Source organism: Heliangelus exortis, chromosome 3 (genome assembly GCF_036169615.1).
Source record: "Heliangelus exortis chromosome 3, bHelExo1.hap1, whole genome shotgun sequence".
NCBI classification, from domain to species: domain Eukaryota; kingdom Metazoa; phylum Chordata; class Aves; order Apodiformes; family Trochilidae; genus Heliangelus; species Heliangelus exortis.
This window is the reverse complement of record NC_092424.1, coordinates 20,428,685-20,455,701: the sequence shown is the minus strand read 5'-3', so window position 1 is coordinate 20,455,701 and position 27,017 is coordinate 20,428,685. Positions and strand designations below refer to the sequence as shown.

General features: G+C 36.9%; 1 protein-coding gene across 7 annotated transcripts in view; it reads left to right on the top strand.

The window, feature by feature from the left end:
- The window catches only part of EML4 (EMAP like 4), a 158,062-nt gene that overhangs the window by 119,217 nt on the left and 11,828 nt on the right, over positions 1–27,017 (top strand). For all 7 annotated transcript variants that reach the window (XM_071739514.1, XM_071739509.1, XM_071739510.1 and 4 more), the window contains 12 exons: positions 3,233–3,356; positions 7,890–8,039; positions 9,483–9,552; positions 10,872–10,982; positions 13,367–13,462; positions 15,553–15,687; positions 15,914–16,049; positions 17,824–17,975; positions 18,718–18,843; positions 18,953–19,084; positions 19,713–19,780; positions 26,394–26,482. In XM_071739514.1, the coding sequence (XP_071595615.1) occupies positions 3,233–3,356; positions 7,890–8,039; positions 9,483–9,552; positions 10,872–10,982; positions 13,367–13,462; positions 15,553–15,687; positions 15,914–16,049; positions 17,824–17,975; positions 18,718–18,843; positions 18,953–19,084; positions 19,713–19,780; positions 26,394–26,482 (1,389 nt within the window). The remainder of the gene's footprint in view (positions 1–3,232; positions 3,357–7,889; positions 8,040–9,482; positions 9,553–10,871; positions 10,983–13,366; positions 13,463–15,552; positions 15,688–15,913; positions 16,050–17,823; positions 17,976–18,717; positions 18,844–18,952; positions 19,085–19,712; positions 19,781–26,393; positions 26,483–27,017) is intronic.

Below are 27,017 nucleotides of genomic sequence, written 5' to 3'. Positions count from 1 at the left end.
TTTATGTATGTGTTAGTTTACCATTGATCAGTTATTATGATTTCTGTTCAGGAATTACTTTGGAGCCTGTGGGTTGTTGTTGGTTGGGGTTTCTTGCACTGCGTTTCAGTTGTGTTAAACTGTCATAACAGAACTCCCTTCTCTTACTCTCTAGCACAGAGTAAGCTTACTATCATGGTCAAAAATTACACAACATTCAAGTAAAATGAATTCTTTGTTCCAGAAAGTGGACTTGAGCACACTAAAAGTGGAAAAGAGTCACACTAATCATCTCCTTTAACTCTGAGAAAATTTGATAAATTTATCATATTTATGTGACTTGTTTCATTAAGATTTTTAAAAATTAAAACTTTGAAGCGTCATGAAATCAAACTGTAGTGTATTTAAAAGGAAAAAAAAATTTCAACAAATTAGCCATATGTGTTCTGAAATCTTCAATGTAAATATCATGCACATAGTAGAATACTTGTAGTTAGTTTATGTCAGCTACATGGATTCATTGACCTAGCTAAGGTTGAGCACTGATATGACAAATGATGTTAAAACCATGAAAACTCAGTAGTTTGTTCTCTGGCTAGGAGTTACTGGAAATATTGTATCAGGTTTCGTATCAAATATCATATCATATTCGTATCACATCATAGATAACAATATGGTCACCATAGATATTTCCCTTGTGTTTCAGTGCTGTCAAAGTCATTGGCAAGTGCTGGGATCATCAATGCTTTTTTCCAAGGTCGTGCTTTCCAATGTTTTTAGAGTTGAAGTGGTATTCCACAGAAGTTCCCACAACTCTGATAAAATCCTCTGTGATCGGAAGTACAACTTTTAAATAACCTTTAAATCACCACATTTCCATTAGACTGATGGTTGTCAGTTTTCTGTCTTGTCTAGCTGTAGAAGGAAGACCTTGATTGTCAAGAATTTATTTCCAAAATTTGTGCAAGAGTATTTCATATATTTGGCTGATGGAAGTAGTTACAGGGTTTTTCTGACTGAAGTAGGACAGAATGTGTTTATAGTTTGTGTAGAAGGGATATTTCACATTCAGAGAAGGGTAGTGACTGTCTTAAGGTCAGTCTTACAACTTTAATTGTTTCTTGATGTTTGCATCTTCTAAAATGTTTATGTAAGTCAGAGACTATTTTTAAAGTCTACATTGCTCCTGTCACAGAACTCACCTGCATCCTCTTGTCTTTCTAGATCTCAAAGTCTGATTTGACCTGTTAAACTGTAATTCTGCAGGAATAAGTCTGGGTTTCTCATAATTTCAATCTTAGATGTTTTAGGGAATGCGAAACATGATGGCACATTCATGTAGCTGAATAATAAACACACACATAATTGGAGAAATATTTGCAAGCATTCCCTGGGCATTTATGGGAAGTCATGTTTGTCTTTTGAAAGATATATAAAACTCATTGTTTCAAGATCTTCATTTTAGATCTCGGTATTGGTTGCAGCAAATGTGATTATGGATTTGTTAATACACTATTGTTAATTCACAGTTGTTCTTCTACTCCAGTCCTCAACTATTCTATTTTGGTTTGAAATTGAGCTCCTTCTCTGCTGTGATTTTCTAATCCCCTGCTAATATCAAATAACAGGGCTCCAGATTCACAACAGAGCATTGTGTTATTTTAGGGTTTTTATATTAGTCACATTAAAAATGGATAGTAATTACAAAAAGAAGTTGAACAGTATTAAAAACTTCATTGCTGTGAGATATTTTTGTCATCAGTGCTTCTCAAAAAAAGCTCCTGTGTCAGCAGCATTGGAGGGTGGCTTTCTTCTTGTGGATCTGAGGCCTGATTTAACCAGAGTGAAACATCATTGCACTGCTGGCTTTGCTGTGCAGGCAGGGTGTAAAGGTTCTAAAAGTCTCCCAGGGCTTTCCTGGTCTTCTGAAGTTAGAAAATTATTTTATGGGTGTAGAGGGCAGAGTTCTATAGGGTGCCAAATATACTAGTTGCAATCATGTATTCCTTAATCCAGATGTCTTATTTTGTACTGGCTAGCTAGTGTGTTTGATCAGACTACTAAGTTACTCCATAACTAGTTTTCTCTGGTGGAAAATAATCTCATATTTTTTTAAAAGGAACTCCTAAAGGCTTGTGAAGTACACAGATACCTCAACAAAGATGGGCATGCATTTTGTCACAGCTATAGATAATGTTACAGCTGGAGTCATTAGGAGCTGTTTCTTCTTTCCATTATTCAGGATATGATGCCATATGCAATAGCATGCAATTAGATTGATTGCAATAAATTTCAGGTTGTATTCCTCTGCAAAGCTTTTGACACTTTTCCCTGCAATAACCTTGTGTCTTAGCTGGGCTGTTGTGGTTTGGATGGGTGGGCAGCTAGGTGTGTAAAAAAAACAAAAACAAAAAAACAGTTGGGTGGTTGGCATCAGGGGGCCATGGTTAATGGGTCACACTCTGTTTGCTGACCAGTAGCAACCAGTGGAGTCTACAGGGGTCTGTCCAGGATCTGTACTGAATAATTACAATGACCTGGAGGAGGCAATACAGTGCAGGTGCAGATGACAGCAGACCAAGGGGGCCTGGCTGATATGCTGGATGCTAGAGCTGCCAGCCAGGGGTACCTAGGCAGGTAGAAGAAATCTAAAAAAATAAGGCAAATACAAACGCTTGAGTCCTGTGCTTGGGGGAAGAAGGAGCCCCTGGCAGAGTTACAGGCTGGGGACAGGGAGCAGCTCTGTGGGAAAGGCTCTGGGAGTCCTGTTAGACAGCCAGGTGCCAAGAATTTGAGCCATCCTCCATCCTTGAAGGTTTACAAGACCAAGACTTAACAAAACTGTGAGCAACCTAGTCTGATCCCATGACTGAGCCTGCTTTGAGTCAGAGATTGAATTTAAAGACCTCCTGAGGTTTCCTTTAACCTGAAATACCTTACCCTGTTATTCTATGACTCCTTAATTATTCCATTTCAGATTTTAATTTGAAATTTGCCTTTGTTATTTAATATGCATGTCTAAAACGTTACATGCTCAGTCTGTTCTATCACAAATTCAACTAACACTGTGCGCATTTATTTTAGTGTTTTGTTTAAAAAAATATTAAAATCTGTGCCTTTACTAAGCTCGCATTTCAAAAGTAATTCTTTTATCTCACAAGTGTTATTTACATCCCTATGCTTATTACTGGTTTCTTTTGTGCTTCTTATGTAAACTTGCCATACAATTAATAACACTTTTTTGTTTCAACAGAGGGAGAGTATATCAAGATGTTCATGCGGGGTCGACCAATCACAATGTTCATTCCTTCTGATGTAGAAAACTATGATGATATTAGGACAGAGCTGCCTCCTGAAAAGTTAAAACTGGAGTGGGTGTATCCTTGATATCAGTAACTACTTGCTGTTCCCTTATGTCTTGTCCTTTTTTTTTTTTTTTCCTGTTTAGAATTTCATTTTGTGTTGTACCTGCTCAGAGATAAAATCTCTTTAAGTGGGGAAGAAAGTTCAAATCCATTAACAACTGAAATGGTTGCTATGGCAGCTACTTTATAGTACAGCTGCAAAATATGCAGGCACAGAAAAGCCATGCTTTTTCTCTGTTTTGCTATTGAAATTAATTTATTTTCAGTGTGAACCAAGTATCTTTGGAGAGATACTGAGTTTGAAAAATTTCAGCCTCTCCCTCCCCGCTTTGCATTCAGGAACATTGTTAGTTTTCAATTAAAAATGTATTAAATACATTCAGCATGTGAAGAATGGAGGTAGTACATGTGTGGATGACAATTTTTCTCCAGGCTTGGTAGATCAGATGTTAATTACAAGAGATGTGCTTCTGCAACATATTTGGATCTTCCTGTCACTCCCCTTAACTCTGCAGATTCTTCCAGTAAGCTGTGATTATATAAGTAAGTTTCCTGGTATTTCAGTAAAATGACATGTCTAGGCAGGACTTCTGTGGTTGTACTAGTCATAAGTTTGATTCTTCTGGTGTTGCTGAAAGAAGGAAGATTTTTAGGAATGTTGATGAAAAGGCAGAGGCTGCCTGTATCTCCCTCAGCATATCTATCAGTGACTAAAGCTTACATATATTTCAAGACCCCCTTTTTTACTCTCTGTACCTTTCTGTATTATTTCTCCTGTCTTTATTAACTAAAGATGTTTGCAACAGATAATGTTGGGTACTGAGGAGCAGCGGTGGAGCTTATGCCCTCTGAACACAGTGAGGCTGTGAATACTTAGACCATAAAGGAGGAAAGCTGTGGTTTAAATGTCTGGCTGGAAGGAAAAAGGAGCTCTTTTTCATGCTTTGCAAAGTTGTGGTTCCCAGCTTTCCTCCTGTCACAGCTCTTGAGTGCTGATGCTGGCACTCATATGACTGTGGATTGGAATGAATTGAGTCATTCACTGATCTGGCTGAAATACAATCTTTTTTTGTGGAATTAACTTTCAGTAGGATCTACTTGTTAATTTGTTTTGTCCCACAAACATGCAAGGGCTAGAACTAGCATAATGGAGAAACATCAGATCTATGTTTTCAGCAGCAATGAGGAGTTCAGACTAATGAAAACTGATCATGCAATCGCACCCTCAGTTAAGTACGTGCAAATCCCAGTGTGGACACACTAATTTAGTGTCCAGGGACCTCAAATTCAGGTTAAACCAGTTTCCTGCTGAGGGCTAATTAAAGTGAAATAAATCTAGTCTAAACAGACTGTCCATATGTTTTTGGAATCTGTCTGAGGAAATGTCATCCTGAATCCCACCACTATATTTATAAGTGTAGGGAATCTTTTGGATACAGTGGTGAAGAAGACAATTAGGAAAAGGCTGTAAAATTTGAGGGTTTAGTATTGGTCTCTGAAGTTAGACAAAATCACTTTTCAGTTTTGGAGATGGGAGGATGCAACAGTAGCAGATCTTACACTTCGTGCACAGATTTAGCAAGTGGAAGAAATCTGCAAGCCAGACATAACTTCTGAGGGTAATGGCAAACAGAAGGCTTCACACCTTATTGAAAAGCCATGGGGACAGTGATACATAGAATATTTTACTAATGTCAGGAATCTGCAACTCAAAGGTCAATTGAGTGTTGAATTCTTTAATCTGTAAGGTTTGTTTTGAGTGCCTTTAATTCTCCTGCCTTCTGGATGATTGTTTATAATTTGGTCTTCCTTTGATGTTGCTGTTTTGGAAGATGCTGATCAATGATGAACAACTACAGGTCAAGAACAGAAGGATTCTTGTGGTGGTTTTTTTGGGGGAGCTCATTTTTTTTTCATTGGTTTAGGAGGGAGGTGTTCTTTTTAGATGAACTGTGTCCTGCAGGTACATTCAGCTACTGATACCCAGTACTGTAGATTGACCAGAATACACTTTGCTTTTGTCTGCTTTGCAGATTACTGTTGACAGGCAGTGACTTTATAGAATCTTTATTCCAATGTATAGAAGCTTGATTACTGTCGGGTGTTCCTGAATCCATTTTTTAGATAGTTTGTAGCACTGATGCTCTTCTTTCTAAGAATAATTGAAGTCATTGGTAAATATACGATTGAATTCTGGTGTACAATGGATCATTTTTCATGAGGACCACGATTGTTCTCAGCCAATTAGACATATCAAATATTGTGACAAAACAGTCCTTGTAACTGGTGAGAAACACATGAGAACATATGAAGAAAACTATCTCTGAATTTCCCTGGTTGGAATATCAGTCTCATTGAAAGATGAATGTTGAAATTTAGTGAAAATTAATCATCAGTTTGCCACATCTTTTTCTGTAGAGACAGTCAATTATTGTATTAACGTATTTGCTGTTTTGTTCTCAGTATGTGGAGAAGGAAACAACTGCTGTGGAATAACAACTCCTCTCATTTTCTCTCTTGAGAGAATGAAGAAAGCAAAAAATTTCTCCCCCAAAACACGTTATTCCTTGATATGCTCCTGAAAAACACACTCCTAGAAAATGCAACCACTCTTTACTATGCAGGAGCAAAGGAAAGGAACAGATGGAAAAAATGTAACTGTTCTTTGCAGCCTCATGAATGCAGGGGCTCAATGGTGGATTCCTAAATACTTGGCCTTAGCTTTGCATAGTAGATTTCTGCTGTGGAAAGGCATGTTTGTGTAAATCATTAAGGCTTTTCCAGGGTGAATGTTCAAAGATGTCAATCTTAATAAATACACTTCCTATTGTGTACAGCAGATTAACAAGATCTGCTTTTCTCTTCTGAGAAGATATTTAGAATAGTGTTTTTCATGCTTCAGGATAGAACAAATATTTTCATTGGTTTGTAGCCCATCATTTTTGAAAGTTCAGTTGTCTGGTTGTTTTGGTTTGGTTTGTTTTTTATGAAAGGGCATTCTGGAGTTTTCTTTTATGTTCCATTAGTGTTTAAAAAGAGAAGAGGGAGGAAAATTTAGTGGGAAAGTAAACAGTGATGGAGAAACAGGTGTGCTTTTTTTTTTCTGCCCTCACCATTGTGTTGTGTCAGCACTTCTTTTGATATCATTTACTAAACAAGACAGTGAATAATTCCTGCTGCAGGGGAGCCAATCTGTTGTTTTGTAATAAATGGAAGTCAGCAAGATATAAATTGGTTTTGTTTTCCCTACTCTTTAAAAGGGTATTTAATTGACAACCGAATGTGGTGTCCCTCTTTGTGCTACTGTTTAGTTTCAGCATGTGTTCAGTTTTGCCAGTGTTCCTGTGGTACAGAAATCCTGGGGTTTGATGGGACTGCAATAGAGGAAAGGTAGTGTGGTGAGGAGTGGCATTGGAAGGGGTGGGATGGTCAGCTGTGAGATATTAGTTTAGATACTCCCAGACTTGGACTACTCTGCTTGCTTTCATTTCTAAGAAAGGGATGGATGCATCCTTCTCCAAGCAGGTCTTTGACTTCTTTTATTTACCTGATTAACCAAGGCCTGAGGCTTGGAATCCTTTAGGTAAAGTTTCTTAATGTATTTCCCATATTTTCCTTGCTGTTGCTGGTGTATTAATTGGCACTGAAATAGGGAGGTCTCTGAAAAGTCCTTTTTTCAGGCTACTGAGCTACTGTCAAAGTCTGAATTTTGATGTTAATTATACATAGCAACCTTGGAAACTAAAATGCAATCAGTCAGCCACTTTAACTTTCTAGATGAAGAAAATTAGTCCTGTTTCAAAGAAATAATGAGTTGTAATAACATTTGGTCTGTGCTATCCAGGGTTGGTTCACAGTGTTTAAAACTTCTGAATGTCATTAAGAGTCATGCAGGTTTCCTGCAAAAATAATTCATTTTATATATTTTGGTTATGTTTGGATAGAATATGTTTCACAGTGTCAGTTCCTTTTGAGTTTTTATTTGTTTTAGAAATACTCTAAAATAGTCTAAAGAAATATTTCCTGGACTTGGCAGCTGCTATGCCAGAAGTTTGCCTTTTTCTGAAGGACATTAGGAATTTTCACACGCTTGTTTTAAAAAGCCAAATGGAAGTAATACTCTGGTGCCTGGGGTGCATATACACAGCTCTCTTGCTGTAAAAATTGTTAAGCCAGTACAGTGAGCTCTGCTATTACCTAATGGAACTTCACATGGACATTTTTATAATATTACACCAGTGCATTCATTTAACTTCAGTGTGCCTTAATATTTTATTTTTACATCAATGAGCATCACTTTTTAAGGGCTCTAGTTTCCTGAAGTGTAATTTTTTTGGATTTGTTTTGGTTTATTTTTTTAAACTGTGTTACTGAAATTACACTGTAGCTGCTGAGGAAAAACATGAAGTGCATTTGCTGAGAGGAGAGCTCTTTAGGAATGATTTTAAAAAAAATGTAAAAGTTGTTAGTTGTCTTGTGGGTTGGTTTTTTTTTCTGTTATACAATGATTATGAAAACCTTGACTTAAAAAAAATGAATGTATAGATATGGGTATCGTGGAAGAGACTGTCGAGCCAATGTTTACCTCCTTCCTACTGGTGAAATTGTATATTTCATAGCATCAGTGGTGGTACTATTTAACTATGAGGAAAGAACTCAGCGACACTACTTGGGTCATACAGACTGTGTTAAATGGTTAGTATATAACATTTGCATGTGTATATGTAATATATGTGTGTAATAATGCAGAAATGTATTTTGTATTCTCTCTTATCGCATGTGTGAGCTCATTAATGTCATAATTACAGTTATTTTCTTTTTCATCAGTCTTGGTAGATTTCACTGTAGTACACATTGCACAAATGAACAGTGGTAAAACAGTCCATGCTAGCTTAGGGGTTTGGGCTTAAAAGTAAAACAGTGGGATAGGTAGCCAAACTAAGAGTGCCAGCTTGGAGAAAGAATCTGTGTCTAAATTATTCTAAATAGATGTCCCAGGAATTAAAAATTGTTGTCAGCATAATTCTGAATCAGTGCTTTACAGAGATATAAATACATAGATAGAGAAAAGGTGTAATCTTAAAAGAGAGTTCGGAAACAAAAGGGAAAACAGAGCAATCATTTTCTGGTTTTTAGATAGATGCCTTGTTTCTGGGAACTCAGAAATATGTTTGCAAAACAAAATAGAGAAACTCAAACCAACATCATTGTGTGTGCAGAGGCAGTTGTTGAGTTTACAATTCTAATCTGAAGAGTTGTGCACATAATATATTAATTGTGAACATAAACTCTACCGTAACTGCACAGAGAACAGTTGCCATCTACCCCTCTTTTTCTGCTGGCTGAGCTTTTGAAAACTGTAATTGCTTCCCATGGGAGGAATGCTGTCAGTCTTGAATTCTTCACTTCCATTCCAAAAGCCAGACTGAATTGTGGTTTTGGTGTCCATCACTCTGACCTCTTCAGGCTTTTCACATATGTATTTTTACAGAGAAAGTAAGTAACAAGGTCAGTCAAAAAACCACTAGGACTTAAGGGGATGTGTACTCTGAAATCTATTTGTTCACATTAGCTCCCAAGCAAAACGTAATAAGCAGATTTTTATGTACACTAGTATAGTGCACTGTAGTGGAGAACTTCATTAGTACAGTTACATCAGTAACTCATTTCAAGCAGCAATAATCCCCAACTCCTGGTTTCACAAGCCATCAGCCAACTTTTCAGCTGTTTTTTCCCCAGGTTCATGCTATCTGTAGGCTTAGGCATGAAATATGCTGTAGTGTTTATAAATATAGCACATAACTGCATGTAGGAGTTTCGTTGTGAGACAGTGTTTTGTGACAGTGGACTCCTGGTACAGTGCAAACCTTTGATTTGTCAAAGCCCATGGAAAGGTGGCTCTTCTGGCACTCCTGGTTGTGTGCCAGCAGCCATCAGATGAGCTTGATCAACCCATCAGTACAATGTGTAATGAAATAGTCTAATGAAAACCATTCAGGCTGTCTCATTAAAAGTGGGATTAGGATCATAAATGTCCTCCTGGGCTTCTTTAGAGAAAGAAAAAGCATTTACAAAAACAACCTCTCAGTTTTGAAGATCTATGACAGCAAAAGCAAGTCATATTTCTGTCTGTCTTAGTCTTGCAGTTCATCCAGACAAAATTAGAATTGCAACAGGACAGTTAGCTGGAGTGGATAAAGATGGAAGGGTAAGTAATAGAGCTGTTGAGCAGTAGTATCTTGTTTTGAAAATTAGGAAAAAGTGTTTTGGGGTTTTTTTAATCTCATCGTCACCTTCTGTTTGCAGATTATTTTATGCACTGCATTTAGTGAGGTATTTTGCTGTTTTGAGGGTAACAGCCAGCATCTCTAGCAAAAGACAGTAACAACTGAGCAACTCACCCATACTATAAGAGCAGAAGATCATAGAGTCTTATCTGTTACACAGGAAACTCAATTCTAATTCTGCAAGCAAATGTGAAGCTTGATTGATTTTTAAGATCACATCACTTCTGTCACATTTCTTTCAATCAGTCTTCTCCTAGAGGAGAAGAAGTCACCAGTTCTGTGGGCCACTGTACTCTTAAAGTTCGTGAAATAGGAAACCAACTTAGAGACTCCATGGAAGCTGTATCAAGCTTTCCTACAAACTTGCTCATTTGAGAGTTAGAGCATTTAAATGCTCTTGACCCTGGCTGTTGGTGAACTTTGTCAGAATTGGGATAATTGTATTACCTTCATGAAGTCACAGAGGGGGGGGGGGGAGGGAAACAAACAAACAAAAAAACCCCAAACAAAAGAGGAGGGGGGAAAAGATACTATGAGGTGTAGAAGCAAGTTAAGTATAACCCCTGTTCAGATGTTCAGTTTTATTTCTTAGATTTGTAAGAAATTTTTTGTATAGATATTGTTAGGATTTCCACTTAACATTTGGCTCTTTAGTTAGGGCTAGTTGGTCTGTTTTTCCATCAGTGGAATGATTTTTTTGTCACTTTCTGTGATGAATGCTGTCCTTAAACCAACTCAATTCTCACTTTTTTTTTTTTTTTTTTTTTTTTTTTTTTTTTTTTTTTTGGTGGTGATTGTTTCACATTTATGAAGCTAAGCTGTTTTGGGATAGTACCTCTATGGATTATAACCATGGAGGTTTTCACTGAGTGGTTGGTGATGGTTAGGGGAGTCGGTCTGGGGTCTGAAATGCAAGATGACACTTCTGTTATTTGTTCAACGATTTAAATTGGACAAAGTTTTATTTTCACAAATACCAATTGCCACCATACTTACTTCCTTGCTTTGACAGCACCCCTGCCCTGTTTGTTCCCCAGATACAGGGAGCAGGACTGTCTTGCCTCTCACCATTTTGAGCTTCAAGGTAGAATCAGTCCAGTGGCATCTTTAGCACGGGGTCATCCTGCATTTCGGTCAGCAGCAGTTTGTGATTCAGTAGCACTGACTAAACCTTGACACCTGCATGTGATTCTTCTGTCACTGTTGATGACTCTGCTGGTCCTGTTGCTTTTTCCTGCAGCCTCTGCAGCCCCATGTTAGAGTATGGGACTCTGTGAGCCTGGTGACACTGCAGGTTATCGGCCTCGGGACTTTCGAGCGTGGAGTGGGGTGTCTGGATTTTTCAAAAGCGGTAAGAGGGCTGTGATTGCTTCGTGTGTTCAGTCCTTTATCCAGGGCTATGGATAAATAGGAAGGAAATCACTATGTATGTCTGCACTTGCTTGTCTAGCCGACTGTTTTGCTCCTAAAAGTGTGTCAGTAAAGTTTATGTATGCTTAATAAAAGCAGGTGATGATGAGCTAGCTGGTAAACCAGGAAACTGCAGATGTTAAATTGTGGTAAGGTGGTTACCACTTGTAGAATTGTGGTAACAAACTAGCACAGTGAGTAGATAGCAAGCAAGGAAAGTCTTAACTAGAAATTGAAGTCTGTGCTAGGTTTGGTGGTTTGGTTTTGTTTATGAGGGACTTGAATTTTTTGTTTGGCTGTTGAAAACAAGTTTGTTACTGAGGTTCGTGAAGAAGAATTTTAGTGAATACTGACAGAAAGCTTAACTTTTCTGCTTGTACAGCTGGAGTGGAACCAACAGGAAATAAAAAAAAAAAAAAACAAACTAACAAAACCAACATTATCTTGTACTGTTTTTTTCATGAGGAAGAAATTGTTCAACTTGTGCCTCTACTTTTATGTATTTTAAATAATTTAAAAACTAATTTAAGAATCAAATAATAAAAGTCTTGTTACTGGGTCCACAGTATTTATCAGAAAAATCAGTAGCAGATGGAGATGAGCTACTTGACATTGATAAAGTTCTCATTTTAAAAATGGCAACGAGTTTATATTTTGTAAAGTATGTGTATATTTTAGTCTTAAAGCTGCCTTTGTACTTTTGCCAAAGCACTAAGGCATATCAGACCTCCTGAGAACCCAGGCTGGGATTCTTGAATCCCGGCAAGAAGAATTGGTACATGTAAAAGCTAAAAAATAAAGGAAAAAAAATGTCTCCTGTATTTTGCTAATAGAATAAGAGATTCACAGGGCAGCTGAGGTGGGGAGGGAGGTCTGGACATCACCTCATCCAATGTCCTGCTGTCAGCAGGCTCAGCCAGAGCAGGATACTCAGGGCTGTGGTCCAACTGGGTTCTGCGTATATCCAAGGATGAAGACTCAACGGGCTTGCTTGGTGACCTATTGAAAGGCTATGCTTTCACTAATATATATCACTATATATTAGTTATATATAGATACTGACTTGTTAGTACATAAAAGTTTCTTTCTTTTTGCTTTTTTTCATATCTAGAGTAGCGTAAATAAAACAGAATACTGTGAGAGGAATACTGTCATTCCTGTCCCTCTAACTAACCAACTAAACTTTATAATCAGATACATATTTTGTTGCAAATGAATAAAAAGATGTTCCATCATTTTAAAAACAAAGCGTTAAGGAGTTTTTGAGGACTAGATGTTACGTTTTATTAGTGTGTTTTCCAGCTGAAACTGATTTTGATACCTTGTTACAGTCTCATATGATTCCTCACTAGACTAAAACATTGAGTGTACAGTGTCTACAACTGTATTATTACCACATTAACCAACACAGCTGTGTATAATTCTGTCTTCAGGGTTTCTTTCCACTTCATAAATGACATGTATATTTGCATACTGCTGCTCATATTAGTATTTGGGAATAAAAATGTTAGAGTATGAGCCACTTCTGTTTTCATAATTTATTTAAGAATGTGGTTGAACAGCAGGAATCAACTTGAAAATAAATAAAGCCTCCTCCAAATCTTTCTACTCTTATCCTTGAAACAACTGGTTTGTGCAAGAATGTGTTGCACAAACAAAAGGACATTTTTGCTGTCAGTTCTTTAAATTCCATATAGCCACATTTACCATCTTGTTTTAAAATTTCTCAAAAAACGTCATGGCAATAATTTAATACCGTAGGTGCCAGTCTTCCTGATCTGTGAGCATCATTTTATTTCAAAAATGTTACCTTTCTTGCAGTTTTACCAACTATATAATAAAACTGCTGATTCTTAATGCTTCATGAGTTAAAAATGAGATGCTTACAAAAGTTGGTGATGTAGCTGTGTTTATGTGGTGCTGGCATTTAAGAAGAAAACACAGGTATAGCTGTGTCTGTCCTCTGAGACCTGAGGAAAAAAGAATGTATTTGCAGAACAGAAAAAGGGAGAAACCTTTTTGCAACTAACACGATATTGCAAACAAGAAAGTAAAAAAATAAAGAGGGAAGTATTTGGAAAGATACTTTTAAAGCTTTCCTAGAATATTATTTGAAGCATTGTCATTTTTTTTGAGATTATGAATAAACCTCTCTGTCTTTAAGAGAAAAAGAAAACACCAGGTAGATAGAGTTTATAATTATTTTTAAAGGACTTAATTTATATTTGTACTTCTTTGTTTTTTAAAGTGCTGCTCTGCTGCCCTGTTTATAAATAAGGTATGATAGCACTTCATCAGCACTTGTTTGTTTTCTTTTCCCTTTAGGATTCTGGTATTCATTTGTGTGTAATTGATGACTCTAATGAGCATATGCTTACTGTATGGGATTGGCAGAGGAAATCAAAAATAGCAGAAATAAAGGTAAGCATTGCACAATTAAATACTCTGAAATAGAAGTGGGTTTATTTCCATAAATACAACAGTTTGTCAGACATACATTTAATCTTAGTGGGAAACTGCTGCTGTATAGTACTGATGACTGGTGTTAAGGACACAAAAGATATATGGTCTTAGTTTGTATTTTAGAAGGGTTTTCGATACTGGAGAGCTTATCATTACACTTTATTCCTCCCTAAGAGCCAACCCAAATAAAGCAGTTTGCTAATATTTTCCTAATTAAAAAGAAATACATCCTGGGCACTGTAAGAAACTGAAGTGATGGTTCAGTCTCTAGTTGTTTGTTGTTGGGTTTTTTTAAATGCATGTTTTTAAACATTCCTGATTTTCATTTTTTGTCTGAATCAATGTCCAGACATTGGTTCTTGGTACATGTGTCTGTTCACATCTGGACCTCAGTTCTTTTGTAATAGGATAGTGCTCAGTCTTGTCTGCCTTCCTGTTTTCTGTGGTAACCTAAATTTCTGAGTGTTGAGAAGCATTTAGAGGTGTTGGTCTCAATATTTATGTAAAGTTGATTCCACTGATGCCATCCAATCAGATAATAACTTGCTGTTGAAATCCATGTGCATTATATAATGTCAAGCTTATACAATATATTACATGGATGAGGAAACTAGTATTTTACATTTTTTTTTATCATGAGTCTATATATCCATATATATCCATATTCTATAGGGATATATGTCTATATGATTGCAAACTTGCAGTTTCAGATAACAAAGTCAGGTTAGTTAGACCCTTTTTCTATAAATCATGTTGACCAATACTGATTATGTTATAATCTGTAAGTTTTAGTGTAATTCCGTATCAGCATTTTCCTTGTTGATATTTAATGTGAAATTATTTGTTATGTGCCCTATATTTCCAATTTAATACCATGTTTTGACTGTTTTCACTCTCCAGTGTGTTCCTTTGTATTTCAGAATTGGCTAAAAACAATTAGGCATGAACAGCTTGCCTTTCAGTTCTAATTCTTGTTTAGGACTTGATCTTGCAGTATCTTCACCACGTCCCATGACAAGTGGTATGAGCAGAGTGAGGAAAAAAAAAAAGGTGCAAAACCTTTTCTCAGCTGAACTTGGTTAAAATTTTCAGACTTTATCCATTTGTGCCGAGGAGACTGTGTGTGAGAAGTGTAATTCAATAAATATGGCCATCAACAAGAAGTGAAGCTTAAGAAAGTTGTTTTCCTAAAGTCAGCCAAAAATGGTGAAGTGGGAAAAGGTAGTCCCACAGGTGCTGATTCAGCAGCACTTTCATCTATACTTCTTTAAAGCACGGTCTGAAAACCCACAGGAGTAAATGCATTGATGCATTGCCTTAAGTGTTTCATGGAGTCCTTGCCTCCAGCAAATTGTCTTCAAAGGCAGATTGCTTGAACATACATTAGGAGTTAAATAAATGACCAGTCAGGTAGTTATGGTTGTAAAATCTATTGGTACAGCATGAAAGAGTCACTGAGGTGTTAGTAATTCAGCATCAGTATACACAGCCAGTAAAAATACAATCTTTTCAGAGTTTTGAGTTATGCAGGCTGATGCTTTTCTTCTTTGAGAGAAGGAAAAGGAGAGGAAGACCCCAAAGGGGTGTAGAAAGAGAATGATGGGTATAATCCTACTATGTTACTATATCTCACTGGCCTTTTATCACATCTTCATAATCCGGATTAGAAAACTAGTCTGTAAAAACTAAGGAATGTTTTCAATCCAAAAAAGTGTCTTTTATACATCATTCAGTTTCCATGGCAGGAGTCTTAGCTGTTTCTGAGGCAGGAAGTGTTGTGATTTAAAAAGTTAATGTAAAATCCTGACATTTCTTCTGAAGTTTTATAAACATCTCTTATGAATATAAATACTAAAAAAAAACTATATATATGAAATTATATGTTCAGTCATTCAGGCAGTTGATTTAGCATGGAATGCTTACAGATTCTTTCAAGCGTGTAATGAGCTGTCTAGTTCCTCAGATCTCTGTTCTGAAACATGGGATTTTACATGTGTTTGTAGTACCTAGTGTCCCATCTGAAAAGAGATTGTCTGTTATTATTTCAGACTACAAATGAAGTTGTTCTCGCTGTGGAATTCCATCCAACTGATGCAAATACCATAATAACATGTGGTAAATCTCATATATTTTTCTGGACCTGGAGTGGCAATTCATTATCAAGAAAGCAAGGAATATTTGGGGTAAGAAATGTGTTGATATCAGGTCAGTTTTAAATCAATGGGATGATCTGTTCGATGTTTTCTGTTTGTTCTCATTTTACCCTGTACTGTTTTAGCAGAGAGGTAAACAAACAAAAAAGGTCAAATTCTGCTTAAATATATGCAGGGTGTATAGATGCAGATACATTATACTAATTACTTCATGTGTACAAGCAACTATCCCTTTCTTTTGCTTATTTTCTTCTAGAAATATGAAAAACCCAAATTTGTTCAGTGTTTGGCTTTCTTGGGAAATGGTGATGTGCTCACTGGAGACTCAGGTGGGATAATACTCATATGGGGCAAAACTACTGTAGAATCTGCTCCAGGAAAAGGCCCAAAAGGTAGGATACATTCATTATTCATCACAGATATGAGTTAGACTGTAGAAGACAAACATAATTGCATCTGTGCTTCCAGTTGTTAACGGGTGGTACAAAACTCCTTCAAGTGTCATGAATTTGCTAACTGATTAGCAATCTAGAGTTTCTTATTTAATGACACTGCTGTGCCTAAAGTGAATAAAAAAAAACTTTATCTTAATTTTTTGAATTTAAAAAAAGTGTAGTTAATCAGCTTTCCTTTCATCCTGTCATTTGAAAAAGGCTGTTAGGATTGCTTCAAGGATTCTGCAGGCTACCCTTGTGTTGTACCATGCTTAGTTTCAGAGAAGTATTTTGAAGTGTTGAAGCTGATGTTAGTAGCACTTACATGTGAAGGAAAAATTTAATGTGTAGTTGTACCAGTTATGCAAATAACACTATCTGGTTTAGAAGATACTCAAGTCTTGGCTGTAAAATATACTTTAGAAGCAATCTTCTTTGAATTTGGGTTAAACTTACTCTTTAGGGCAAAGCTTTTTTTGAAAAAAAATATTGGTTATGCAGACCTGGCACAGTTGAGCCCTAAGGTAACTTATAAATTCAAGGATAATTTATTTGCCTTGGCAGCTATTTCAAACACTCTGGTTTAAATTGTTATTCCAGGAAAACATTCGTGTAGAAAGTAAATTTTTAATGGTATGTCTGTTTTTGTAGGTAAATCTTTTTCATGTCATTTAAGCTAGCTTCTATGGAAAAGTAATTTAACAACTTATCTAATGTTTAATTTTCAAGTTCTTGTGCAAAAATAACCTTTTCCTGCTACTATTCTAAAAGGTATCAAATAGAACATTTATTTATATTGACTTAATTAAATATGGGATCTTTTAGTTGGTTTAGACTGGTCACAGGACTTGCTCTTAAATTCTTTTTCATAATATGAGAGAATGTTGACTGGAATTGACGTGAGCCACAGGCAGAGTCAGCAAATACAAGCTGGTACTTAATTTGGCTGGTGTTTTATGCTTTTTTGTGATTGCTCTTTGAAAATTTGCAAGTCTCAAAGCACTGGTTTGCTTTTTTTGCTTTGCTTTTTTTTTTTTTTTTAATATACTTTCCTATAGCAGTTCTTTTGACATAAAGACTCAATTAGGGTGCAAAACTCTTTCTCTGCTATCTTTTTTTAATTTTCACATTTCTTTTTCATTCTTTCTACTGTTGTCCTCAGGGTAGATTGCTAGACTGATAGATGCCAAATGCTGATTATGCTATTTTTAAGTGAGTCACCATCCAGCATTAGATGCTAGGATCATGCATCCTGGAAACTTGGCTATAAATAATTTGCTTTATTCCCATAAGACTATAGACAATAATTTTTTTATTTTCTTTTAATAAAGTAGCTGTAATTCTTTGTTGATAATCACTTACTATTTATTTACTGTAAAGGACAGTTTCTCTTGCATCTGGAAAAACTGGATTCCCTTGAAGAGCAGAAAAATTAAAGCATTTTGCAAATTGTTATTGTTTGTATCTTCACAAGCTGTAGGGCAATCGGTATCAAAAAAGTTTCTATTCAGAAAGGCAGGTTCTTTGTTTTATCTTTTTATCCTGTAAGAAAACACTACCACCTTGTGTTTGCATTACTAATGCAATGCTAATAGCCTGACAGTCCGAATGTAATTATTTATTCTCTACTGTTACTTTATTCTTCTGCAAAAAGAAGCAGCTTCTTGTCAACCCCGGGTGAAAAAAACCGTGTAGTGCTCCTTACTGTTTTGTTTTCTTTTTGTGCATGTAGGAGTTTACCAGATAAGCAGACAAATCAAAGCTCATGATGGCAGTGTGTTCACACTCTGTCAGATGAGGAATGGGATGCTGCTAACTGGAGGTGGGAAAGACCGAAAGATCATCCTGTGGGATCATGATTTGAATCCTGAAAGAGAAATAGAGGTAAGAAAGCAAGAGTGACAAGGAACTTGCCTTGTGTATGGTATAGGCTAGCAATATGGAGCCCTCCTCACCCTTAGGATAACTAGTAGTTACAGTGATAGAGTACCTTCTGTTTGCTGTCTTTGTAAATAGATTATAATGTTTTATAATAAAGGGTTTAGATTATCAGCCTATAAATGTTTCAGTTCTCTAAGTTGAACAGAAATTTTAGGATTTTTCTTTCCTCCAAGTACTTTTTTCATCTCTTTTATTCATTCCGTTTTTGAGGATATTTTTTAGTCTTGCCTGTGGTTTTTTTTCTGATGAACGACAGTATTACCAGGGTTTGAGCATTACAATAGAATTTTTGACATAAGGCAAACAATTAGTAGGATACAGATGGGTGTTCTTCAAGACTTAGGATTAATGAGCTATATTGAGTATTTTAGCTTTATCCTAAAAGAAAGTGTTTAGTGAATATGTATGTCTTTGTGATTTGGTCATGTGGCACTTCTAGCTAAAATAAGGTAACTGAAAAAAATTGTACATTATGGACTTCAAAACATGGTTTTTTTCTTGACAATACTGAATAAATAAGTGAGGAAACTTTCCTCGAGTCATGACCCAGTGTATATAGTGATTAGATTGTTCCTTTTACTGGAGAACTACAGTTCTGATACTGTCATTGGCAATATTTTTGGCCTTCAAAAATAAATGTGTATCAAGATGCATGATATGGCTTTACAGATGTTTCTTCTTCTAGGTTCCTGACCAGTATGGAACAATCAGAGCAGTAGCAGAAGGAAAAGCAGATCAATTTTTAGTGGGTACTTCACGAAACTTTGTTTTGCGAGGAACATTTAATGATGGTTTCGTAGTAGAGGTGCAGGTGAGCACAGTTTTTTAGAAGTACAACCCAAAAGCATTCCCTGCTAGTATGTTATTTTAAGAGATTCTTTATTTTATTAATTGTTAAATCCTGTGTGTTTTCTTTCCAGGGACATACAGATGAACTCTGGGGACTGGCATCCCATCCTTTCAAAGATATATTTTTAACATGTGCTCAAGATAGGCAAGTCTGTATGTGGAATTCTGTGGACCATGCACTGGAATGGACCAGGCTGCTAGATGTATGTCAACACTTTAATATTAAATATAAAGTTGGGAAACGGGAAAAAGCACTGATTTTCTTAAGCACCCTTATCTCGTGATTGCAGGAGAAGCAAGCATCCTGTAGTTAGGGCATTAAAAACAGCTGTTAGGAAGCTTTGGTAAACTTGCCCAGGCTCATCAGACATTATATAGGATGTAATCTGGTTGCCATTGTCTGATGGTAACGTTTTCTGGCTAACAATCCAAGTCAAATAAAATCACAGTCTATTGTTCTTGTTAGAGTTGAATTTTTTTTCCAATTATTCAAACCTTGATCAAACCGGTCAAGGAGGATATCATAGAACTTTTAAACAAAAAGTCCTTCCTTGCTGTCATTGTTCATTAACTATTTTGGCCAATTTTGTCCTTATATGCAATTAAAAATATCTTCTACAGAGAAATTTAGGCTTGCAATAAGATCATGTAATCCCTGCCACTGAAATATTAAAAGAAGACTCGTTTGAGGATTACGAGCATCCTGCTAACTAATGAGTTTTTCACCATATCAGTTTACCTCAGGTTTTAGAGTAGTTTTGGTACCAGGTGAGGAGTTTGACCCTTAGAGAGCAAGGAGGTGAATTGCTGTGTCTGTGCCTCTCTGTTCAGGAACCAGGGCACTGTGCTGACTTCCATCCCAGTGGAGCAGTGGTCGCGATAGGAACACACTCGGGCAGGTAAATACCTTTCCATTGAATTGTGAACATTTAAAGCAGACAGTTCAGTGCTAGGCAGCTTACATGCTGGAATTCATATATAACTTGTTTTTCTTTTTGCTCGAGGAGGAAGAAGAGAGATCTAAGGTTAGATGAAGACAGAATGATTACTTGTTGTTAGGCTTTTTTTGTTTTTAACTACTTTTTGTGAAAGCCCAGCTATTTATTATTTTTTACCTATTTTGGAGGGGGGGAGGTTTCAAGGAGCACTCACTCCTTATTGGCTGTAGAAAATACCATATACTTAATATATATGGTGTATGTGTGCATGACATTAGTTTATATCTTTCTCTTTCCCAAGCAAACACTCTTGCAAACTTCTAAATTGACATGCAAAGGCAAATTAACAGCCTGGTGTTTTGATTTTTGTGTAAAACAGTTCAATATGACATGTTGTTCAAATGAAGTGCTGTTGAGCACTTCACATTCATTCTTAATGTGGTAGCTTATTTGAAAGCTATCAAAACACAAGCCAAATCCTTTAACTCGAGTTTCTTTCAGTGGTTGAAAAATACTGATTTAATTGATATCCCAATGCTGCCTTGGTATGGTCTCCTAAGAGTTCACATGCATACTTTTTAGCAAGTAAAAAAAGAAAAAATGGAATATTCATAGCATTAGAAAGATGAGAGCAGCAGATAGTAAATTTACTGGCATTTTTATTTGTGGTTTCAGTTCTACCTCATGTTTGACAGCTCAGTGCTAACATGATGTTTTGTACATACAAGAAAATTAGAGGAGAGGGTGGGGAGTTGTTTGCTTCTCAGAATTATTTTTTTTTTTTCCTAAATCCCATTTAAAGTTTTGTTTCAAAAACTGCTGAACATGAACAACACCCTTTAACTTTCCTGGAAAAACTAAGTGTTAAGTACTTCTTAAGGATTTTCCTTCTCTAAGATGAATATGTAGTCTTTATACCTAAATTCATTAGGTATAACATCAGGCTAAGAATCTAGTTTACCTTCCTGAGAAAAATCTTGCTAAGCTCTTCTATACTCGGTTTCTATGTTGTACCTTTCTGTTTTTTCCATTCTTCCCAGTCATAGCATTAAATTGAACAAGTGTTTCTACCTTCATTAAACAGAGCAGAAAATACTGGCCAGGTAGTACTTCAAACAGGGAAAAGAAGCAGCACTTTTCAGTTTAAATTTATTTTTTAATTATTTAAGGTAACTGGTTTATATTATGTTGGATGGATAAATTTATCATGGTGCCCTCTTTCTTTTTTCTTTTTTTTTTTTTTTTTTTTTTTTACTGTTCTTCTTGGAACTGAGCAGTACAGTTTCACCATTAAATTTTATTGCTTTCAGAAATTGCATGACTCAGTGATAGGTTTGAGATATACAAATGAAACAATTGAAATGAGGCCTGTTAAGTGTACTAGTGTATGAAAAACAAATGGAGTTGTGAATCAAGATAAACAGAACAGTTGTAAATTTACTGCCTAACCAGCATTTTAACAGGGTACTTTCTGTGCCAGGTAATCCTGTCCAAGGGAGTTATTTCCCAAGGAGTGAGGGCTTGCATGATATATCTTGATTAATGTATAAGAGAAAATAGTTTCAGGCTCTTGACAAGATATTTAATAACTTATTTGATTCATAGAGCAAAGTACATAAAGCCAATAATAAATCGGTTTGGTTTGAGTTTGATAAACCCTGGATGTGTCTATTGTTCTGCTGCTCTGGTTCTGGTATGGAGGTCAGTAAACAGGGGTAGGGAATGGAGCACTAAGAAAGTTGGGGTTGATGGTTAAAATTCTGATCTCTGAAGAAAACTGAATTTTCTACCTTTCTTCCTGTTCTTGTCTGTTGTTTCACATTGGTGTGTTTTTATCAGGCCAACACATAACGCATTTGGTGTGCTTTTCACATACCACTTCCCATGAGAGGAGTATTTTGGTATAATTTCCCTTTTTGGGTTGTCTGGAAATGGTCTGCAGCAAGTTTTGTTAACGACATGTTAAAATACCTTCTTTGTGCTTGATCATTAGTTGTCTGTAATTAAGCCTGGGGAGAACTAACACTGTTTGCTGGAAATTCACATCTGAGAAGCTAAAAGGGACTGGCAATGAGAAATCCTACCAGAAAAGCAGTTTTTTCAGGGCACTATACAGATCCTTTTGCTGTGCTGCCCATAGTATTATTTGGAGGGAAGTAGAACTTTCTGTAACTAATCATGTAGATTGTCTGGAGTGCTGTGCAATGAGAAGAGAAGGAAAAGGAAGTTCTTTCAAAAATACTAACATGCTTAAAAAAACTAAAGGGTAGAGAACAAGACCATCATAAACCAAAACCACAAGGAGGTAAATCAAGCAATTGTGCTCTTGAGATTCATAGCAGTTCAGAGTCAGCTGTGATACTAAGATGAAGAAGTCTTAAATATCCCAGGGAATCAATCTCATAAGATGGGTTGGTTCATTCACTCTGATTACTACCTTACAGATTCACATTCATTATTGAATAGACGTGGGAATAACAAGTGTAAGTGCAAAAATACATTGCTGTTTTGGAATAGTTTCCACATTGTTTTCATCAGAAAAATTCAGCATTCACAGAGGTGAATTATCAATATATTATGTCATAAATATCTGTCATGGGCAAATTGTTTACCAAAAAGAGTAGTCTAAGGGTTTATTGATTTTTTTTTTTTTTTTTTTTTTTTTTTTAAAACCATTTAATTTTTAGATAGGCTACTACTGTTCTTTAAATAAAAGGAATGGGAGAACAAGAAATAGAAGAAAATGGCAAATGTTCTGTCATGTTTCCTTGAACTCAGACACGTTATCTTCAGTAGCAATAGAGAGAAAAATCAGTAAAACCCAGAAAATGCAGAAGAACTTCTGTTTTACAGCTGGGGTACCATTCATCCATTTATTTCATCCAATCTACAGATCCAAACACCCAGTCATCACAGTCTCATGGTAGACCACAGATGCTCATGAGAAGAGCCTGTGTGATGTGTGCCAATGAACTGCTATAGCTGCTTGACTGGAGAGATGTTGCACGGGGACAGGCTTGCTTTCTGGCACTTCCAGTGTTTCCCATGGCTTTCAGAGAGTTCGGAAAATTTAAGAGACCATGTCTGATTATAGCTTGTGGAAGCATAAAGAAGCAGCTGAACTGAATGTGAACTATACTTATCTTGCTTAAGTTGGTACTGAAATTGTCACAGTGCACTGTTTTGGCTAAGATTGCTGCTAATAACACTTGTTCAGAACATTTTTTGGAAAGGAGATGGTGCCATCTCTAATGCCAAATGAAGTTCCATGTGCACTTTTAAGTGTAGTTTTGCACTGTGTTTGATAATACTGCCTCTGTGCTTTCAGTAAAATGGTGGCATTAGCATGTCTTTCCAATTGCTTTTTAGGCTTTGGGGTTTTCTCATTTATATAATATTACCTGAAGTCTTACCTGGTTCAGAAAACAGACTTAAAAGACCTACCTAAAGATCTGGTGTCAGAGACAGCATCAGGAATCACGACTCTGCTGCAGCAGCCTCCCTGTCCTGTCCCAGTTGTGTATCTTGGGACAGGGAGGGCTCAGCTCTTCTCTTGCCTGTCTGGCAGAAGCTCTGTGCATCCCTGTCGCTTGTGGGGGGAGGGCATGGGAAGGGACTACCCATCCACTCAGTGAGTAAGCAATCTGCTTTTGGTCATTACTGTGCTCATAAGTTTTTACATTCAGGAACTTCAATGACACAGCTCAGGATAAACGAACAGGCATCATGCAGTGTTATCTTGCTAGATAAATGGATTTTACAGTATAGTGCCCAAATTTTCTGGCAAAGTGTGTTCCTATGTCCTGTTTTGCTGTGTGTAGATAAGAGGTGTATTACCCACCTGGTATAAGCAGTGACGAGCCTCCACCCTGTTCTGGATTCAGAAAAACACAGATAAAATTGAGACAGTGGGATAGTAACTTTCAGACCACCTTCTCGTGTTGCTTGGAAACCAGTTGATTTCAACTCCGTGATGCCTCCATGTGTGGTGTTCAGACCTGTGTTGTTGTCCCATCAGGGTGTACTTTTGGAGCAGTTTTGCTGTCATGATGGAGTGGTTGGTCTTCTTTCTGTGGTGGCAAAATGCCATAGGTGCCCTTCCTCCCTGCCAAACCCTTTTGTGTTCTGGTTCTTCGGGGTTTTTTTAATCTATTTTTGTTTGTTCTTTGATATCCACTCCACTCTCAGACCTTTACAGGCTTGATAGGTGGGTCCACGCAAACCACATGAAGTTTAACAAGGCCAAGTATAAGGTTCTAGACCCGGGTCAAGGCAATCCCAAACACAAACAGAGGATGAGTGAAGAAGACTGTAACAAAAACAGCTCTGAGGAGAACTTGAATGTGGTGGTTGACAAGAAGCTCAACATGAGCCATCAGTTTGTGCTTGCAGCCCAGAAAGCCAACTATAGCCTGGGCTGCATCAAAAGAAGCATGGCCAGCAGGTCAAGGGAAGTCATTTTCCCCATCTACTCTGCTCCTGTGAGACCCCACCTCAAGTACTGTGTCCATTTCTGGGACCCTCAACATAAAAAGGATGTAAAGCTGTTGGAGTGAGTCTAGAGGAGGGCCAGGAAGATCAAGAGATGTCTGGAGCATTTCTTCTACAGAGACAAGCTGAGAGAGTTGGAGTTGTTTAGCCAAGTGAAGGCTTTGGAGAGATCTTGTAGCAGCCTTCTGGTACCTGAAGGGTGGGCCTATTAGAAAACTGGGTACGGACTTTTTGTAAGGGTACATAGAGATTGGATGAGAGGGAATGGTTTTACGCTGAAAGAGGGTAGATGTAGGTTAGATGTGAAGAAATGCTTTCCTGTGAGGATGGTGAGACACTGGCACATGTTGCCTAGGGAAGCTGTGGATGCGCCCTCCCTAGAAGTGTTCAAGGCCAGGCTAGAGGGGGCTTGGAGCAACTTTGTCTTGTGGAAGATGTCCCTGCCCATGCAGGGGGTTTGGAACTAGATGATCTTTAAGGTCTCTTCCAACTCAAACCATTCTATGATTCTACCAGTGTTATCAAGCAGTTAACATTTTAATGAAGTATATGGCAGGACCAAAGTGGGGCATGGTTTGAACTAAATAACAGAATTGCAACTTGTTCCTAATGTATTCAGAGAACCTTCAAAACCTTAGTGTGTAGACTGGAAGAAATCAAAAATCCACTTTCAGTAGAGAATTACAGCAGAGAAACTCTGAATGTGGTTTCTACTGCTGTCCAACGCAAACATATTAGCTGTTTTTCATCTGTCCTGCACACAGATTATTCAGCAGTCCATGGCATGTCAGGTTGTTTTTTTTTTTTAACGCGTACGTCATTTAATTTCTTTTATGTGGTCACCAACCACAAGCTGTTTTTTAGCCACTGGGACCAGGCCACTTTCCAGATACCTAACTGCTGGACACTAGATCAACACAAGCTGGAATCATATCTCCATCCATAGAAATCAGTGATGTGTGCTGTTGTTCTGGGAGTTTATTTTAGGTTATACAAGTTATGGAATAACTGGTCGTAGCTTCAGTGGTGTATCAGCAAGTTCACTATGGGACAGTGAGTGGAATTTCCTTACTCATCTCCAGAGTGTGTGAACTTGTTACTTGCCACTAGGGATGGAAACCTGGCCATGGTGTATGCACACAGTTCTGAAATCAGAAGTTAAGAGAAAAAAAAATTAATTTCTGAGTACAGCTTTAATGTATTTAGCCATGTTGGGATCTTATGTTTTCATTACATACATGTATGTGTATTTATTTTTTTACTTCGTTATCTTTCTTTTGCTAGCATTTATGGTATTTAGGAGTTAAGTGCCCATTAGAACCATTTTTGTCATTGGCCATTTTGGTGTACTGGCCACTGAGTTTTTTGTAAGATTGTCTGCGTTTTCTACATGTGCATTATAACTAATATGGCAGGTTAAAAGTTATTTGTAAACAATAAAAAATGCAATTCGTTACCCTCAGTTATACATCACCCAAGCAGGAAATTAAAGAAAAAAAAAAAAAGCTAGGCTATGAACCATCACATTTCAATAAATGGCTATTCCTCCTTACTTTGATAAAGTTCTTCATAGAGGTGTAAAGTACAGAGGGGAAAATACCAAATTAGAATATCCTTTGTGTTTAAAATTAGTACAGAATTTTTCACTCTCTCCTACTACTTTTATTTTTTGACCTTTATTACGTACAGATTGAAAGATGAGTTTATCTCAAAGATGTTTTTCAAAATGGGGAAGAAGTAGTGGATTAAAATTCAGCTGTAGCATTAATGCTTCAGGATTATAAAATGGAGTCGTATTAGCTATCTGGTGGCATGTTTATCATCCAGTAGACATTTTGGTGATTACGACAGTGTTTAAGGAAGGGGGGTGAAATTGGGCAGTATTTAGAATCTGTTCTATATTCTTCCCTGAAACTTGTATGGCTTTGTGACCCAGAAAAGCATTCCATTAAAAACAGATGTTTGATGTGCTGCCCTTGAGGAGCTAGCATGAGAAGATGAAGGCAGGCAGTGATTATTGCTCTTTTGCTTGCTTTTTTTGTTTAGTGGAAGTGATACTCAATGGAATTCTCCTTTCTCTTAGGTGGTTTGTTTTGGATGCAGAAACGAGGGATCTGGTTTCAATACACACTGATGGCAACGAGCAGCTCTCAGTGATGCGCTACTCAGTAGGTAGGCAGCCTCTTAAATTCAGAATAATTACTGGTAAAGGAGATGCCTCTTCTGTTAAATGGTGTCAAATGACTACCCAATCTCTGTAAGAAGGTAGAGCTTTGTAAAAATTGTGTAAGATGCATAATATATAACTGAATACTTGTCTACAGTTTTCCTAGTGTATGCTAAATCTTGAAGTTTTATGATTGCAAACATTACAGTTGTCTTGGCCAGCTTTTCCTTCACGTTGAACTCTGCTGTTACAATAAGGTTGCTTTGCTTCCAGAAAAAATGTCTCAACTAAATAGTTGATAGATAATAGAAAAGCCTGTAAAAAGTTTCATTTCTCAGTGGTATTTTAATATCCTCCTTGGTTAATTTTCAAGTTTATTAATTCACAACCATAAAACTAAGCTCAGGTCTGTCTGAAACTCAGAGTTATTTGCTCTGAGATTACATGGAGCCCAAGCCCATCCTCTGCAGACATGACAGGACAGATCATCACAAGACAACTCCTCTCTGTTAAAACTGGATGGGGGAAGACTTGTAAATC